This window comes from Lontra canadensis, unplaced genomic scaffold, assembly GCF_010015895.1.
Source record: "Lontra canadensis isolate GAN:19392208 unplaced genomic scaffold, GSC_riverotter_1.0 scaffold54, whole genome shotgun sequence".
In the NCBI taxonomy this organism is placed as follows: domain Eukaryota; kingdom Metazoa; phylum Chordata; class Mammalia; order Carnivora; family Mustelidae; genus Lontra; species Lontra canadensis.
Genome location: NW_022631048.1, coordinates 13,066,786 through 13,083,331, shown reverse-complemented (window position 1 = coordinate 13,083,331; position 16,546 = coordinate 13,066,786). Strand labels below are relative to the sequence as shown.

The 16,546-nt window shown below is 55.0% G+C and overlaps 1 protein-coding gene across 1 annotated transcript in view; it reads left to right on the top strand.

Annotated features, from left to right (window-relative positions):
* The window catches only part of CCM2 (CCM2 scaffold protein), a 44,003-nt gene continuing 27,457 nt past the window's right edge, over positions 1–16,546 (top strand). Inside the window, exon 1 of the mRNA XM_032875033.1 lies at positions 1–128. Coding sequence (XP_032730924.1) covers positions 99–128 — 30 coding nt within the window. The 5' untranslated portion in view covers positions 1–98. The remainder of the gene's footprint in view (positions 129–16,546) is intronic.

Here is a 16,546-nt window from a genome sequence, read left to right as displayed (position 1 = left end):
GCGGCGGCGGCGGCCGCGGGGCCGGGCGAGCATGTAGCGGCCACGGGCGGCGCGGGGCTCCCGGGGCGGGCCGGGCCGCGGGGGCCGCTCGCGGCGACATGGAGGAGGAGGGCAAGAAGGGCAAGAAGGTGAGCGTGCGCGGGCGGGCGCTCCCGAGCCGGGCGGGGGGCGGGCTGGACCCGGAGCGGGGCGGCGGGGCGGGCGCCGGGGGTGGACTGGGAGGTCCCTCGGGGCCGCGCTGACGGCCAGCCGGCGCGGGGCGCTGGGCGGTCCCACGGGGGGAGGTTAGATGTGAGGTCAGGCGTGGGGCGGTCGGGGGCGCACACTCTTGGGGGGAGAGGGCGGCCGGCAGGCCGGGGTTCCCCGGGTGCGCCGTGCGCTCGGGCCCGGCGCTGGGCCGCGGGCGTCGGGCTCCGCGGATGGGCCGGGAGACGCGCCCCCGGACAATGGGGTTAGGTGGTCCTTCGGCCCGGCCGCGCGGCGGGGGAGGAAGGAGCCACGCCTTTCCGCCCCTTCCGGTCAGTGGGTCCCCCAACCCCGGCTCTGCACATGGCCGGGCCGGCGGCGCAGGGCGCAGGGGCTGCGGAGGGGCCGGCCCGCCGCGGCGCAGGAAAGTTTCCAGGGCCGGTGTCTGGGAGACAATGGGGAGTCCGCCCCGCGCAGAGCGGGGCTGCTCGGTGCCTCCGGTTTCGTGGTGCCGCGCACACGCACACGGTGCGCCTCCGGGCCGCCGCGCTCGGCCCTGCTCGCCCCGCCGCTCCGGCGCGCTCCGTCGGCGGCTGCATTTCGGACATAGTTCAGGGGACTCCTCGGTTTCTGTGGCCTTCCAGGAGGTGGCCTTCCTTACCGGCCGGAGGGGCTGATAACGTCACTCTCGTTTCGGGAGACTGTCATAGCTTGGCTGCCTCTGAAGTGCAGAACGGTTTCAGCGCAATGTCTCTTTCGGGTAGAGGACTTACAACGCGCTGGGTTTCGTTAGTGTGCGCTTCTGTGTTCAGATCTCAGACAGGCTTGGGTAGGTCCTCTGGTCGCACAGCCTGTGCTGGCCCGAGCCAGCTGTGCCCACAGCGGACTCCTCCCCTTGTTTCCCAAGGTGCCCCACTCTTGAAAGGTTGTGCTTGAAATCCGTGTGGCCCCCGGTGGCCCTCCGCGGATGGGGTGGTGCTTTTCCCTCACTTTCTTTCCTCCTTGTTGTGTTATGTCGGCAACGTGTTGTGTTATGTCTAATTAAAGTGTGGTACCAGCTGCAGATACCGAAGTCTGGAAAAGAGCCCGAGAAAGTGATTCAGCCTGCAGGCGCTAGACAGCGAGAGATGCTGCCCACCCTGAAGGGGAGAGCTGGGTATAATGTTTCTGCCACAGCCGGTAGAAGGCTCCAGAAGAAAGTCAGTCCACGGTCTCCTTCCCTGCTGCAGGCAGGTGGGCCAGGACCCGCACAGGAGATGGCCCGTCCCCAGCGCTCTTGGCTGCCAGCGTTGCTCCCGGCCCAGCGGGTCACCAGTCTGGGCCTCAAAGCATCTTCCACACTCATGCCAGATGGGGCTGGCTGAGCAGGGTCCCTCCCTTCCAATGGATGCTAACCTGGTTCTGTGACGAGAAGCATGGGATAGACTGACGGACTTCAGAGCCCTCTGTGAGGTTTGGTAGAAACATTAGAATATTCAGCAACGTTGGGAGAGACGAAGAATCAGTGGGACATTCCTAAAATAGAAGTGAGAAGCCAGTGAAACTCAAGAATTTTTGAGGTGGGGGCCATGTGAAGATTTAGGCCTAGAGAAGGTTAATGATGAATGTCATTGTATCAGAGAAGATAATCACTTGTTACATGGTTGCCTAACACAGGAGTTCTCTGTTTCCTCCGTATTAGGCCCCTGCCCTAGCTCATTTTCCCATAGGCAGGCCAGCAGACGGCTCTGGGGCGGGAATTCCTATCCAGGCCACAGTTTAGCACACTTTCCCTCTTGCTCTTTGCCAGTCTCAAGCAGTCAGAGCCTTTCTGCTCTGCTCCTCCATTCAGTGTGAGGTCACCTCCAGCTCATGACACTTGGTGCTTATATTAACCAGATTGATCTATTTTAAAAATTTTACCCAAATTCAAGCTAAAATAGCAGAAGTGATGACCTAATAGCTTTATGAAAGTGCAGTTTGGGGGCACCTGGGGGACTCATTGGGTTAAGCGTCTGCCTTGGTCTCAAGTCATGATCCCGGGGTCCTGGGATGGAGCCCTGTATTGAACTCCCTGCTCAATGGGGAGCCTGCTTCTCCCTCTGCGATCCGCACAGGGATCTGCGACCTGCACACCCCCTTCCCCCCGCTTGTGCATGCTCTCTCTGTCAAATAAAATTTTAGAAAGAAAGTACAGTTTGCTATTTTGTTTTTAAAGATTATTTATTTATTTATTTGACAGAGATCACAAGTAGGCAGAGAGGCAGGCAGAGGGAGAGGGAGAAGCAGGCTTCCCGCTGAGCAGAGAGCCCGACGTGGGACTCATCCCGGGACCCGGACCCACGACCTGAGCTGAAGGCAGCAGCCTCTTAACCAATTGAGCCACCCAGGCGCCAAGAAAGTACAGTTTAGACATTTAAATTTCTCTTCAGGTTAGCTCTTTCAACATTGCAGTTTTAACCTTTATTTTTAATTTCTATTTTAATTTTCTTTTAAAGTAAGCTCTCGGCGCATCATAGGGCTTGAACTCATGACCCCGAGATCCAGAGTCGCATGCTGTACTGAGCCAGCAAGCCAGGCGCCCGAGATTTAACCTTTAAAGCTGTGGACAGTTAGGCCTCTTGAGGCCTTCAGACACTCGTGCTAGGGCTTTCTCGGGTAGTTGTTCAGGTGTGTTGTAATGTGGCCTGTTACTTCCCCAGCACCGGAGGCGGTGAGCTGTAGAGCTCACCAGAGAGTAAGTACAACAGGGTGGGTTTCATATCAAGTGGCCCCAGGCACAGCTCCGTCCTTTCCTTCTTTCTTTCTTGAGCAGCGCGGGAGGAGAGGGAGAGGGAATCCTAAGCGGACTGCATGCCCAGCACAGAGCCTGACACGGGGCTCGATCTCGCCATCCTGAGATCATGAAATGGGCCAAAATCAGGGGTAGGCTGCTGAGCCAACTGAATCACCCAGGTGCCCCCAGCCCTGTCCTTTCTTGGGCTACCCTGGCACATAGGATGAGGGTGACCGGAGCCCCTGTAATGTCCCATGGAAAGTTCTGGGTGATGAGGTAGTGGGAGGAGCCGGTCCTGGTACATCTGGGGGATGCATGTGTGTGCACCAGCAAGTCCACTGCCTGCTAGAGGCGTGGGGCCTGGGGAGTAGAAGTGACCACGGGGGGCCACTCTCCCCGCCACATGTCCCCAGAGTGACTGCTGTCTATCAGAACACAAGTCCTCATTTGGGGTTTGGAGAATAATGTTACCACCTTATAAAATGGACTCAAGTTCCACGAGTTCTGACCCTGTTCTGTCAGGATGTAATTCTTTTTTGTGAGAAGCTTAGGTGTTCGCGTGAGTTGGGCCGTACGCTTGATCGGACGAGGACCCCAGGCCGTGGGAGGTCACCACCAGGCCTCTGTGCGGTTCGGGGCCCAGCTTCTGCTCCTGGTCACTCCTCTGGCGTCCGGGCTTTCGTCCTGAATGGTTAAATATTTTTACGTCGGGTGACTTTATTGTGCTCTCTGTAAATGTAAATAAAGAAAGGCTATAAGGTACTCTGGAAATGTAGGACTGGGTGTTAAGTAGTAGCAGGGAGTTATTACTAATTTTGTGGCATAGAATGTCTGTATTACGTGTGGCTGAGTTCTGAGCTGGTAGACCTCCACGCTGAGCTGTTTATAGGTAAAATGGTGGGACGCCTGAGACTGGCTTTACCCAGACAAGAAACAAAACAGAGGGGAGATAGTGGAATGTGCTGGTCGTGGGTCTTCCTCATCCATTATTCTGTTCACTTGTGTGAATTTTTGAGTTTTCATATAAAAAGTGGGGAGAAAACAGCCCCCCAAGTTACGGGCCCTCGGCCGTCAGCTCCGGTAGCTGCTGGACCTTCTGTCAGGCAGTGTCTGTGAGGAACTGGGGGCTTGGCTGGACCAGTGTCTTTACACCTTTGTCTCCAGATGTCAGACAGCCTTCTCCACAGGCGTGTGTGTGTGTGTGTGTGTGTGTGTGCGCGCGCGTGTGTGCGCACGCATAGCTGAAATGAGAATTTAAGGAAATGGTACTTCATAAAAGCAATGCACTGTGAGTTTTTTATTCTCTTCTTCTCTCCCATTAAACAACGGCCAGGGGGCACCTGGGTGGCTCAGTGGGTTAAGCCTCTGCCTTTGGCTTAGGTCATGGTTTCAGGGTCCTGGGGTCCAGTCCCCGCATCGGGCTCTCTGCTCAGCAGGGAGCCTGCTTTCCCCCCCAACCCCCGCCTGCCTCTCTGCCTACTTGTGATCTCTGTCTGTTAAATAAAATAAAATAAAATAAAAAAAACACAAAAAGCAATGGTCAGTCACGACATGTCGCATTTGTAACACGGGGTAACACAGGGACTTTGGGGTCTGTGCCTTGTTTTGTCTTGCCTCTCGGTCAGTTTCATAGAGACTCTTGGGTGACCATGTAGTGCCACTGAGCTGGGAGGTGCCGGCAGGGACCATAGGCCCAGCAGCCAGCGGACGAGCCCAGGGAGGCCAGCAGTTGCGAGGCTCATTCCGCTCTGATTTGCAGAGTCGCTGCCCCCGTGGTACCTGCATTTATTAGTTTCCAGTGTGAGGAGCTGCAGAGTCCCTGCCGCCTCCAGACCCCATGACCTGCTGGCCGTGCCAGTGGCCTGGAATTCACGGTGCCTCTCTGCTACGGCTCAGAACATCTTTCCGGAGGAACATCCTGGAGAGGAACGCATTTCTTTAAGCGATGGTACCGCCGAGTGGACCGCTGTGAAGCGAGGGGGGCCATCAGCACTGTGCCTGTGAGGTTGGGGACCAGCGCTGTCTGTAGCGATGGGCTTGGCGACCGCGGTCCCTGTGGCTCTCCCGCGTCTTCCTATCGGCAGCACCGGCCGGCTCGTCCCCGCTCTGTGGTGAGAGTCAGCTGCCACCCTTAAGTCTCGTGGAGCCGGCAGCGTGAGACCCTCCTGTTCCCTTATCCCAGCGCCTAGGACACGCTTTGTGCCATGCGAAGCAGGGCTGGGGCCGCTGCATCCTGCTTGGAGAGCCGGTGCCCACAGAGCGTAGGAGAAGGGGACGCGGCGGGCGCCAGCTCGCCCCACATGGGCCCGTGTGCCTGCTGTTCAGGAGCAAGAGATGTGCGGGCTGGGGCCCCCGAGGTGCTGGGAGGGCCCTGGGCCCAGGGGCGGGGTGGAAGCTGCTGGGCTCTTTGTCGCTCCCTGTAACAGCTCTTCCCTGGTGCTGATCGAGTGCCAGGACCAGATGCGGGGACACAGATGAGCTCTGTGGTCACAGCTGCAAGTGGGGCTCGGAGGACCCACGAGAGTGGAAGTTCAGAGAAAGTGCACTTTGATGAGAGCAAATGACAAACCCTTTTTGTTGTGAAGGCGTCAAGGACAAGCGTAGAGAAAATCCTTAAATAAAGCTCCTTTACCCCAACTTCTAATACCTTCAATGCACCGCAGCTTGTTCCTCGTCTACCCCTGCTGCCCAGGTACTCTGGGCTGAACCGTCCCCCAAATCCACGGGGTGAAGCCCCGAGGTTCCCCGGGACCTCAGAACAGGACTGTACTTGGAGACGGCTCTTAAAGAGGTGATTGAGGCAAAACGAGGTCACTAGGGCAGGCTCTACCCCAGTGCGACTGGGGTCCTCATCAGAGGAGGCAGTCAGGGCGCAGACACACATGGAGGGACGACCACATGAGGACAAGGGGAGGAGACGCTGTTCCATGCCCAGGAGAGGCCTCGGGGGTGGGGGCACCGGCCCTGCCACGCCTGGCTCTGGGGCGTCCAGGGCTGAGGGAGAACCGTGTGTGTGTGCCGCCTGGTTCCCGGCTTTGTGAAAGCATACTCAGGTTGTTTGGAGGCAAACCCTGGAGATCAGGGAGGTGTGGCGGGAGTCCTGTGCAAGGACCATCTCGCGGGGAATTGGGGGGAATTGGTCTCAGTCTCACCCAGAGGTCCTGAGCACCTGGTCTCCATGGTCACCTGATGCACAGACAGGCTGCTCAGGGTCGCAGGATGACCTGTGCTGTGCTCTGCCGGCCAGAAATGATACTTTTCCCTCCTAAGTGTGCCTGAATAGTGGTGTTTTTTTGGCCGGGCTTGTGCCAAGAATTAAGACATTTGATGGTGGGGATTGGATGCGTGCAGTGGGACTAATCCGCTTCACCAAGTGCAGCAGGACATGGGGATTTAGGCTTTTGTTTGAGGCTTAGGAAGGTGGGTGTCTTGTAACCTGGAGGCGGGAAGGATCCTTGCACTCTGAAAGCGAGCACTGTGGGTGTGGACGAGCGAACTCCTGTCCTTATGTGTGGAGCCGCTCCCTCGTGCGGGACCCGCTGATTCACCTGCTGCTGCTCGTGACTCTGGGGAGAAAGACACTTAATTCTTTACTGTAGTTCCCCGCACTGTTGGACCCACTGTTGGCCTCCTGTGTGTCCTTACCATTAACTCTGCAGTACTGGGTGCTCTAGAACATTCCATTTTCTCTCGCTGTCGACCTGGCGGGGATGCAGTATATGAATCTAATGCTTGGACAGACCATGTGGCAGGTCTCTCACCCTGCGGGTCACATGTCAGCAAATGTCCTAGGTCTAACTGCCAGGAGACATGTCCCTCTCAATGACTGTCACCCGTGTACATTCTGCGGTGTAACAGTAGCCGAAACCGACCTGACCTTCCTACGTGCCAGGCCCCGTTAGGCCTCCTCTCGGGAATGCTTGGGTGGCTCAGTTGGCCAAGTGTCTGACTTCAGCTCCGGTCGTGATCATAGTGTCCTGGGATGGAGCCCTGCATCGGGCTCCCAGCTCAGCGGGGAGCCTGCTTCTCCCTCTCCTTCTGCCCCTCCTCCTGCTTGTGCTCTCTCTGTCTCTCTCTGTCAAATAAAGAAATAAAATCTATTAAAAGAAGAAGGCTCCTTTCCCCCAGGATTGAATCTTTAGCCTCCTCCGTGGAAGAAGACTGCAGTCCACCCCCCAGCATTTGGTTGTGAACCTTCTTGAATCCAGCAGAGTTGAAAGGATTTTACAGCAAATCCCTGTCCACCCACCACGTAGATTCTGCCATTAACATTTGTTATGCACACCTACCCGTGTATCTCTGAGCCCGCCGGAAGCCTCGCCCTGCCTCTCTGGTGCATTTCAGGGTCAGTTACGGACACATTCCACTCCCCTCTGGGTGCTTCAGCAGGCCTGTCAGTAGCTGGGGCTCAATATCGTTTCCGGTTTTCTTTTGCTGTAAAAGACACACCGAAACATACGCATCTTAAAAGTACATTAGCTGGGGCGCCTGGGTGGCTCAGTTGGTTGGGCGACTGCCTTCGGCTCAGGTCATGATCCTGGAGTCCTGGGATCGAGTCCCACATCGGACTCCCTGCTTGGCGGGGAGTCTGCTTCTCCCGCTGACCTCTCTCCTCTCATGCTTGCTCTCTGTCTCTCTCTCTCTCAAATAAATAAATAAAATCATTAAAAAAAAAAAGTACATTAGCTAAATTTTAACAGCTGTGTACACTTGTGCGTCCCGGAGTCCCGCCAAGAAACAGACCATTGTCATCACTCAGAAGGTCCCTCGTGCCTCCTGGGATGCCGCCTCCTTCCCCGAGGCAGCCGCTGTTCTGACGGTTGGCACTCTAGACGGCCCATCGGGATTGGTTTCTGTTCGAGAACTTCACATACATGGATTCAGGCAGTACGTACTCCTTTTTTTTTTTTTAAAGATTTTATTAATTTATTTGAGAGGGCGAGTGCGAGCAGGGCAGGAGAGAGAGAAGCAGAAGCAGACTCCCCTGCTGAGCAAGGAGCCTGATGCGGGCTTGATCCCAGGACCCCGAGATCATGACCTGAGTCAGAGGCAGATCCTTACTCCCCTGAGCCACCCCGGCGCCCCCATCCTTTTTTTTTTTTTTTTTTTAAATCGTTGCTGTATTTGTTTAATTTGTGTTTGAGTGGGCTCCACACCCAGCGTGGGGCTTGAACTCACAACCCCGGGATCAGGAGTCGCGTGCTTTACCAGTTGAGCCAGCCGGTGCCCCAGTGGTGAGTTCTTCTTTTTTTAAAGACTTTCTTTATTTCAGAGAGAGAGAGTGAGTGAGCGCAAGTCCGGGAGGGACAAAGGGAGAGGGACAAACAGGCGTCCGTTGAAGCTCAGCGCGACCCGGGGCTCGATCCCAGGACCCTGACATCATGACCGGAGCCGAAGCCAAGTACTGGCTCAGCCGATGAAGCCCCCCAGGCACCCCTCGTTATTCCTTTTTCATCTAGTCTGACGCCTGGGACCTTTCGGTTCTGCTCGCACGTAACTATTGATACAGGTTTGTGTTTGCCGGCCACGCCCCCGTTTGCTTTCTGTTTCTCTTGGGCTCTGTTCCTCCCTCATCGGTCTGCTCTTGGGTCGAGTGCTTGTACGGTTCGTGGTGTTGCTAGCCGCCGCTCGTTGCAGACAGCCGTGAGCCTCTGCCGCGCTTTCTCGTGGGCCGCAGGAGCCCGTTGGCAGGAGCACTGTGCGGACGCCGCCGCCTGTCTTTGCAGAGCTCTTGGCAGTCCTGCACATATAGTGAAGCCAACAGTATTAGTTTTGCTGTAGACAATTGAATTTTTAAGTTTTTATATAGAGACAATGTTAAGTTTACAAAGAAGTTGCATAAAGAGTACACAGGGTACTCAGAGACCTTTCACCCAGATTCCCAAGTATTAACATTTCTAACCCATTTAAGAAGCAATTGCTTGGGACACCTGGGTGGCTCAGTCGGTTAAGTGTCTGCATTCAGCCTGGGTCATGATCTCAGGGTCCTGGGATCGAGCCTCATGTCGGGCTCTCTGCTCAGCAGGGAGCCCGCTTCTCCCTCTCCCTCCCCCTGCTTGTGCTCTCTCTCTCTCTCTCTCTCTCAAATAAACAAATAAAGAAGTAAAAATCTTAAAAAAAAAAAAGCAATTGCAGACATGATGTTCCATAACCCTTCTTCCTTCAGTGTGTGCTTTCTTTTTTTTAATTAAAAGATTTTATTTATTAGAGAGAGAGAGACTGGGCACAAGCAGGGGGAGGGTCAGAGGGAGAGAGAAGTAGGTTTCCCACTGAGCAGGGAGCCCGATGCAGAGCTTGATCCTGGGACCCTGCGATCATGACCTGAGCTGAAGGCAGATGCTTAACTGACTGAGCCACCCGGGCGCCCCCAGCGTGTGTTTTCTTGATACAAGGACCACCGTCCTCAGACCATTCAGTCAGGAAATTCACATCAATCCTGTATTGCCACCTGATTCACAAACTGCACTCAGACTTGCTGATCAAGATCTGTTTGCTCCATTCCTGGTGAAGCTGACTCACCACTTGCCATGTTTCCACATTTTTCTTTTTTTTTTTTTAAGATTTTATTTATTTATTGGACAGAGAGAGATCACAAGTAGGCAGAGAGGCAGGCAGAGAGAGAGAGGAGGAAGCAGGCTCCCCACCAAGGAAAGAGCCCGATGTGGGGCTCAATCCCAGGATCCTGGGATCATGACCTGAGCCGAAGGCAGAGCCTTTAACACTCTGAGCCACCCAGGCACCCCTGCATTTTTCTTTTTAAGATTTATTTATTAGAGAGAGAGTGAACGTACAGGGTAGAGGGGCAGAAGGAGAGGAGAGAGCCCCAAGCCAACTCCCCACTGAGTGCAGAGCCTGACGTGGGGCTTGATCCCATGACCCTGAGATCATGACTTGAGGTGAAATCTGGAGACAGATGCTCAACCAACTGAGCCACCCATGTGCCCCAGCCAGGTTTCTGCTTTATTTTATTTTATTTTATTTATTTCAGAGAGAGAGCAAGAGAGAGTGCACATGCACTAGTGGGGAAAGGGGCAGAGGGAGAGGGAGAAGCAGACTCCATGCTGAGCAGAGAGCCCGAAGCGGGGCTCGATCTCAGGACGCTGGGATCATGACCTGAGCTGAAGTCAGGCACTTAGCCGACTGAGCCACCCAGGTGCCCCCTAGGTTTCTTTTTTCTTTTTTTTTTTTTAAGATTGTATTTATTTATTTGACACAGAGAGAGAGAGAGAGAGAGAAAGAGAGATATCACAAGTAGGCAGAGAGGCAGGCAGGGGGTGGGGGAGTGCTGAGCACAGAGCCAGATGCGGGGCTCAATCCCAGGACCCTGAGACCATGACCTGAGCCGAAGGCAGACGCTTAACCCACTGAGCCACCCAGGTGCCCCACCCCTAGGTTTCTGCATTTTAAAGTTCTTTTATTGTAATCTTTTACTGTTATTATTAGCTTTGAAGCTCAAATTGTTGCGAACTTAACAAGTAGGAGCCACTGTGGGCTGGCTCTGGTGTCTTTATTTTTAATTGAGGTCAAAACTCCATAACCTACCGTTTACCATCTTAACCATTTTTAAGGGCAGTTCAGTCCTGTTCAGTGTATTCATGTTGGCATGTGTCCGGTGACTTTTTTTTTTTTTTTTAAGATTTTATTTATTTATTTGATTGACAGAGAGAGAGAGATCACAAGTAGGCAGAGAGGCAGGCAGAGAGAGGAGGAAGCAGGCTCCCTGCTGAGCAGAGAGCCCGATTCGGGTCTCGATCCCAGGACCCTGAGATCATGACCTGAGCTGAAGGCAGAGGCTTCACCCACTGAGCCACCCAGGCGCCCTGGCCGGTGACTTTTGACTAGTCCCCAGTACCCTGAGCTCTCGGTTACATTTGCTCCAAGATGTTCTAGGCTATTCTCTTGCTTTCCTGCGCCGGCCCATCCAGACCAGACATTAGACCGAGGAGCCTGGTTGCTTTCAGTGGAAATGGCATCTAGAAACCAAGATCTGCTCGTAGATGTGCTCGTTGTTGTGGGGGTGTTGTTTCTGTTAGGACACTAGGGACCTCTTTTGGGTTATTTCTTCTTGACGGTGTTTTGGAGATCTTGCATTATGCATATGCAGTTTCTTTAGTCCTCACTGGGGCTCTGTGGCGCTTTTCCTTATGGATTGGTCCAATTCATTTCAACAGTAGCCTGTTTATAGAATTTTACGTCGCCCTTTTGCTCTCACACAAAATGCAGAGATGAGCCGTCTGCCTAGCTTTCAGGTGTGTACGTGTATCTATAGGATTAAGCCCTGGAAATGCCATTATTAGGAAGCTTTATGTACATTTGTAATTTTTAGTACACACTGATAAATTCTTCTCCACAGTAGTGCCTGTTTGTATTCCAAATAGTCACTTATCAGAATGCAGGTTTTCAAATATCCTTGCTCACGTGACACATTACCAGATTGTTGAATACTTGCCAAGCCAATAGATGAAAATGGTATTTGCTAACAATTTTGGGTTTTATTTTCCAAAATGAACTTAAGATTTTTCCTTACTAAAAAACAAAAACAAAAACAACAACAAAAAAAAAACATTTACAGCTTAGAAAAACAGCAAAGTATAATCAAGAAAAAATGAAGAAAAAAATCCTCTCCACTAGGAACAACTATTATTAGAGCTTTTCAGATCACTTTCCTACATGTGTCTACTTTTCTGTACACATACACGGTTTTACTTCCTTGACCTCATTTATTTCAGATACATGTTTAGTGCCCACTGGGTCCAGTGCTTTCTGGGGAGTTGTTGCTGCCTTCCTGAAACTCTTTCACCATGTTTGGGGAGGCTTAGTGCTGTAAGATAGACCCGAGTGCTGTAGGAAGGAGCACAGGGTGGTGGGTCAGGATGTGCACTGTGCAGAGTGAGTAGACGAAGGGCCCACTCCCCCTTCTCCATCCCCTTATCGCTTGAACTCTGTCATGTGGGTCTGCTGTTGCTGGGGAAGTAGGGCCCACCCTGGCCACCCTTGCTGGGGTGCTGTTTCTTGGCCTGCACAGATTTCTGTAGCTACATGCAGCAGGTATAGGGACAAGGTGACGGAGCGCACCTGATTAAGTATCAGGAACAGTTCTTTATCCTGGAGGGGGGTTGAAGAGCCAGGGTTACTGGTTATGCGTACCCCTTACAAAGATTCTGCTGTTTTGACACCTGTTACACAGAGACATCTGTGGCCCTTGTGTGTCTACATCGCATGCTCTCGTGAGTTCATTCTTAGAGCTGGAACTTTTCTGTAGTCACCAGGGGCAGAAAGCCCTGTCACTGATATCTTATCACCTGGTGTATGCAGGGGAGACATGTGACATCCCCCAATCGCCAGAAGTTCCCTGCGTGGGAACCTTCATTTCCAGAGCTCTTTGCACATGTCAGGGTTGTGCGTGTTCTAAGAAGCTTGTGCTTGGCTCCCAGTGGCACTGCGTTTTGCGGGGGGGCACGATGTGACCCTTTTGGCGGTCCTGGACGCTGGCCGACATCATGTCCTCACCTCCCTCTTCCTCCGTGGCCGGGTCTTGGCCGCAGCAGGAGGGGGCACCTCTGATGGGTCTTTTGTTTGTTTTTCTCTTGTGCTTCACTGCCCTTTTCTCTGACCCCCGGGGGCGAGTTCTTTCGCGGTGGCAAACGTCTCATCCTGCGTCACACGGGTCCTAGCGTGTGCGGTCTTGTGGGACGAGCACTGTTTCCATGCGTCTCTACCACTCTCTTTATTTCGGAAGAACTTCACACCGGGGAATTGCAGGAGGACTACCGGGCGCTCCCCTGTACCCGCGGCACATTAACACGGGCGGCCCGCAGCTGCTCGGAGTCTGTGCGTGTCTGCCGCGCGGTCCTTTCGCCCTCACTGCCCGCTCGCCGGGCGCGCCAGCTTTTCACACGCTCTCCTGCTGGTCTCCCTCCAGGCGCCGGTCTCCGCGGGGTCAGGCCCCGGCCATGCTCTCACCAGCGGGGATCCTTTTGGCGCGCGCAGGTGGTCGCCGGCCAGGTGGTCGCCGGCCAGGTGCTTGGCACAGGTGCTCCGCACAGGTGCTCGGCACAGGTGCTCGCCGGCTCAGGTGCTCGCCGGCTCAGCGGGCGCGCGCTGCGAGGAGGAGCCTGGGTGGCCCCGCCCCTGGGCGTGGCATCGGCTGCTGGCTGTGAGCGCGCGGGTCTGCAGTGCCCGCGGCGCGGCCTTGGCGGCGGTGTGGGTGCAGGGTAGGAGCGCCGCCCTCTGCGGGCAGCCCGCATGGCACCTGCTCACGGACGCCGCCGGCTGTGTCCCTCGGGGAAGGTGCCCGCCCTCTCCTGCTGGGCGCAGCTGGCCAGGCTTTCCCTTGCCGGCATGAGGTGGGGGACTCGTCAGAACTGGGCTGACCGGTCCCTGCCTTTGTTCTGGGTGCTCCTCCTCACCCCTCCCTCTGGGTGCGCTCCTCTCTCTCACCCCTCCCGCTGGGGGCGCTCCTCTCCCTCACCCCTCCCTCTGGGGATGCTCCTCCCCCCACGGTGCTCCTCCTTTGGTTTCTGTGTGTTTGGCTCACAGCAGCAGGGGCGGCTCTGGGGTCAGGAGGTTGGAAGAAGATGGGTGCTGGGGAGGCCCGAGCTGTAGGCCCTGCTGTTGCCAGAGTTCCTGACAGCTGTGGGGCTGGTCACAGGTACCGGGAGGTCGCGGGGGCTTGGCCTCAGCGCTGCCTGCCCTTCTGCTGAGGCGCACGTAGGCATTTGGCCGTAGGCATTTGGCCGCGCTGGGAGGAAGTAGCCAAAGGCCCACGTGTGGACGCATTGTGTCCCAAGAGGTTGTAAGGTGCTGGGCATCCTCTCTCGATAGTGGCTGTGGGGCGCGCGTGCTGAGCTCTCCATGGTGCTGTCCAGCTGGCTCTCGGGTGACCTGCGGAAGCGGGACCTTACTCTCTGCCTGTGTCCCGGCATGCCCTGCACAGGTGTGCAGAAAGAACAGGTGACCCTCGCAGGTGGTTCTTTGGAAGCCACCATTCTGCCTTGACTCCCACCTGGTGGAGGCCACCATGCCCTGGCACGTGCTGGCTTTGTGTGGCCAAAGGAGAGCTCCCACGGGGCACCACAGCTGGGCGCAGGCAAGCTGATTTCCAGCTTCTCTGAGGGCACAGCTTTCCTGCAGAAGGCACGGGCAGTGTCCGAGGTGGTGGACCGTGCCCGGCACTGTGGGGCCAGCAGCCCTGCTGTTCCAGGCTCTGTGAACCAGTGGCTTCTGGCCACGTGGGACCTCGGGCCCAGACGTGGGCTCAGTAGCGCATCTGGGCCCCTGTAGGGGTGCTGGCCACTCTCCCCGAGCATGATGCCCTGCGGCTTCTCTTCCAGTTGCCTGGGTCAATGGAAATAGCAAGTCCCGATGCACCACAGCCTGCCTTCATATCAGTACAGGAACGCGCAGGGTGTGGGGGGCCTGGGGGCCGACCCCGCTCTGCAGTTCCTGCACCCCAGGCTGGGCTCTGGCTTGGATGCCATGTCCCCTGCCCACCTCCAGCAGCCCCTCCAGCCAGCTTTGCTAGTCCCTCTGTCCCGCTGGAGCTCTGGCCTATCACGGAGGAGAAGGTCCTGGTCCCTAGGGTGAGTGGGTGCTCTAGGGTAAACTTAGCAGGAACATCTGAGATGTCTGTGGGACAAACTCCCAAAACACGGAAAAACAGGCTAGAAGAAGTGGGGAGACATCTCATGTTTGGCTGGGATTGGCGGCCTCATGACTGGGTCTCTTCCCCCCGAATTAATTTATGATCCCAGTGAAAAGGCCACCAGGCTCTTCTCTGGAACCAGACTTCTTGAGCGGAAGTTCCCCTGATCTACGAGCAAGCAAGAACGAGAAAACTGTGGAAAAGAAGAGCAACGCGGGAACAGGCCCAGAGTGGCCGTGCCCCTGCCGGCCGGTGTGGGGTTCTTCCATGCGAAGCTGCGGGCACAGAGGGGCAGAGTCAGAACTAGGCCCCGCTCTGCGAGGAGCTGAGTGTGCAGGAGAGTGGGGAGATCTGACTCTTCGTGAGTGGCATGGGGAACCTGGGTCACCGTACAGAAAAGGGTGAAATGGGCCCATCCTTCGTACTGGACGCCAGGATCGGCAACAAATGGGCTCTGGAATGTAAATAAAAACAAATAAATAAAAATAAATAATACATAAAAGGAAAGACAAAAAGACCTGACTACATAAGCACAAGTAAAGTAAAAAGATGAATCAGGAAAACATTATCTGCACCTTATAAAACAGAAAGTAAATGTCCCTAAATAAGATGCTTCTAAAAAGGGAAACCGACAGACTCTTGAATAGCAAGAGACACAAATTCAGATCACTTGGGGCCACCTGTTTCCCCGGGGCTGCAGAAACCCCCGAGCTGGTCAGGCTTGAGGGAGGGGGCCTGTGCAACCCCAGGCAGGGCATAAGGGCGACGCCTGGCTCACCTGGTGTGTTGACTGACCCAGCATCCCACTTCTAGAGACCTACCCCAAAGACACAGTGGCGAGAACAGGACATGGTCTGTGTGTTGTGGCCCTACTCTGTGTGCAGGGGACAGGTTCTCCAAGCTGTGCTGCGCCCACGTGGTGGGGTTTGGGGCCATGCGGCCATGGGGGTCCCTTGAGCCCCATGAGCAGGCTCCAGGACATGCATGAGCCGGTATTTACTCTGTTGGTTTTTAAACAGTTACCTGGAGGACAGGACAGTGTGACCTCTGAGCATAGGGTTCGTGCCTGTGCAACCATGTCACGTTTTATAATATTACAGATGGAGTAAAAGCTTCTTAAAAATGTCACTAAAAAATATGTATTAAAGGGGTGCCTAGGTGGCTCAGTGGGTTAAGCCTCTGCCTTCAGCTCAGGTCATGATCCCAGGGTCCTGGGATTGAGCGCCGCATCGGGCTCCCTGCTCATCAGGGAGCCTGCTTCTCTCTCTCTGCCTGCCTCTCTGCCTACTTGTGATCTCTGCCTGTCAAATAAATAAAATCTTTTAAAAAAAAGTATTAAAAATGGCATAAAGCTACACAAAGGCATAATCCCTCAGAGAAGAGTTATTTCAAGTAATGAGATCATAGACATGTGACAGCACAGCCCCAGTGGGATATACACTGAGGACAAGAAGTACCAAAAAGCCCCAGATTGTTTTCAGTAATCATATTAGTAATAATAGTGATACTGTCATCTTGCAACTGTCCTGTAGGTTTTAGGACGCGGTGTCTGTGTAGTTAGCATCCTTACACACGGAGCCCCAGCACGGGACACAGGGCGGAGCGTCTGGAAGGAGGGAACCCATAATGCTGGAATCCCAAGTTTGAGCTGGAAGCATTAGGCTGCGCTCCTAGGGTCTCTTCCACACGGAAAGCTCATGTCCTTACTCCCTGGTTGAGAAGCCCCGGAAATACGCGCCGATGAGCACCCTCGGTGCCTGCGGGACCCGAAATAGCATTTCCTGCAGAGGCGGCTGCCCCGAGGCTTGCGCTGTTCCCCCCGCTCCCGGCCCCAGCCGTCCCCTGCCTGAGATGTTCCCCTCCAGAGCTGTCCCTGATCTGAGCTGGGGCCACCTGAGCGTCCGCGGGCCACGGCTGCGGCTCGTTCCTGTTCACCTTGGGCCGTTGTTAAGGAACAGTGT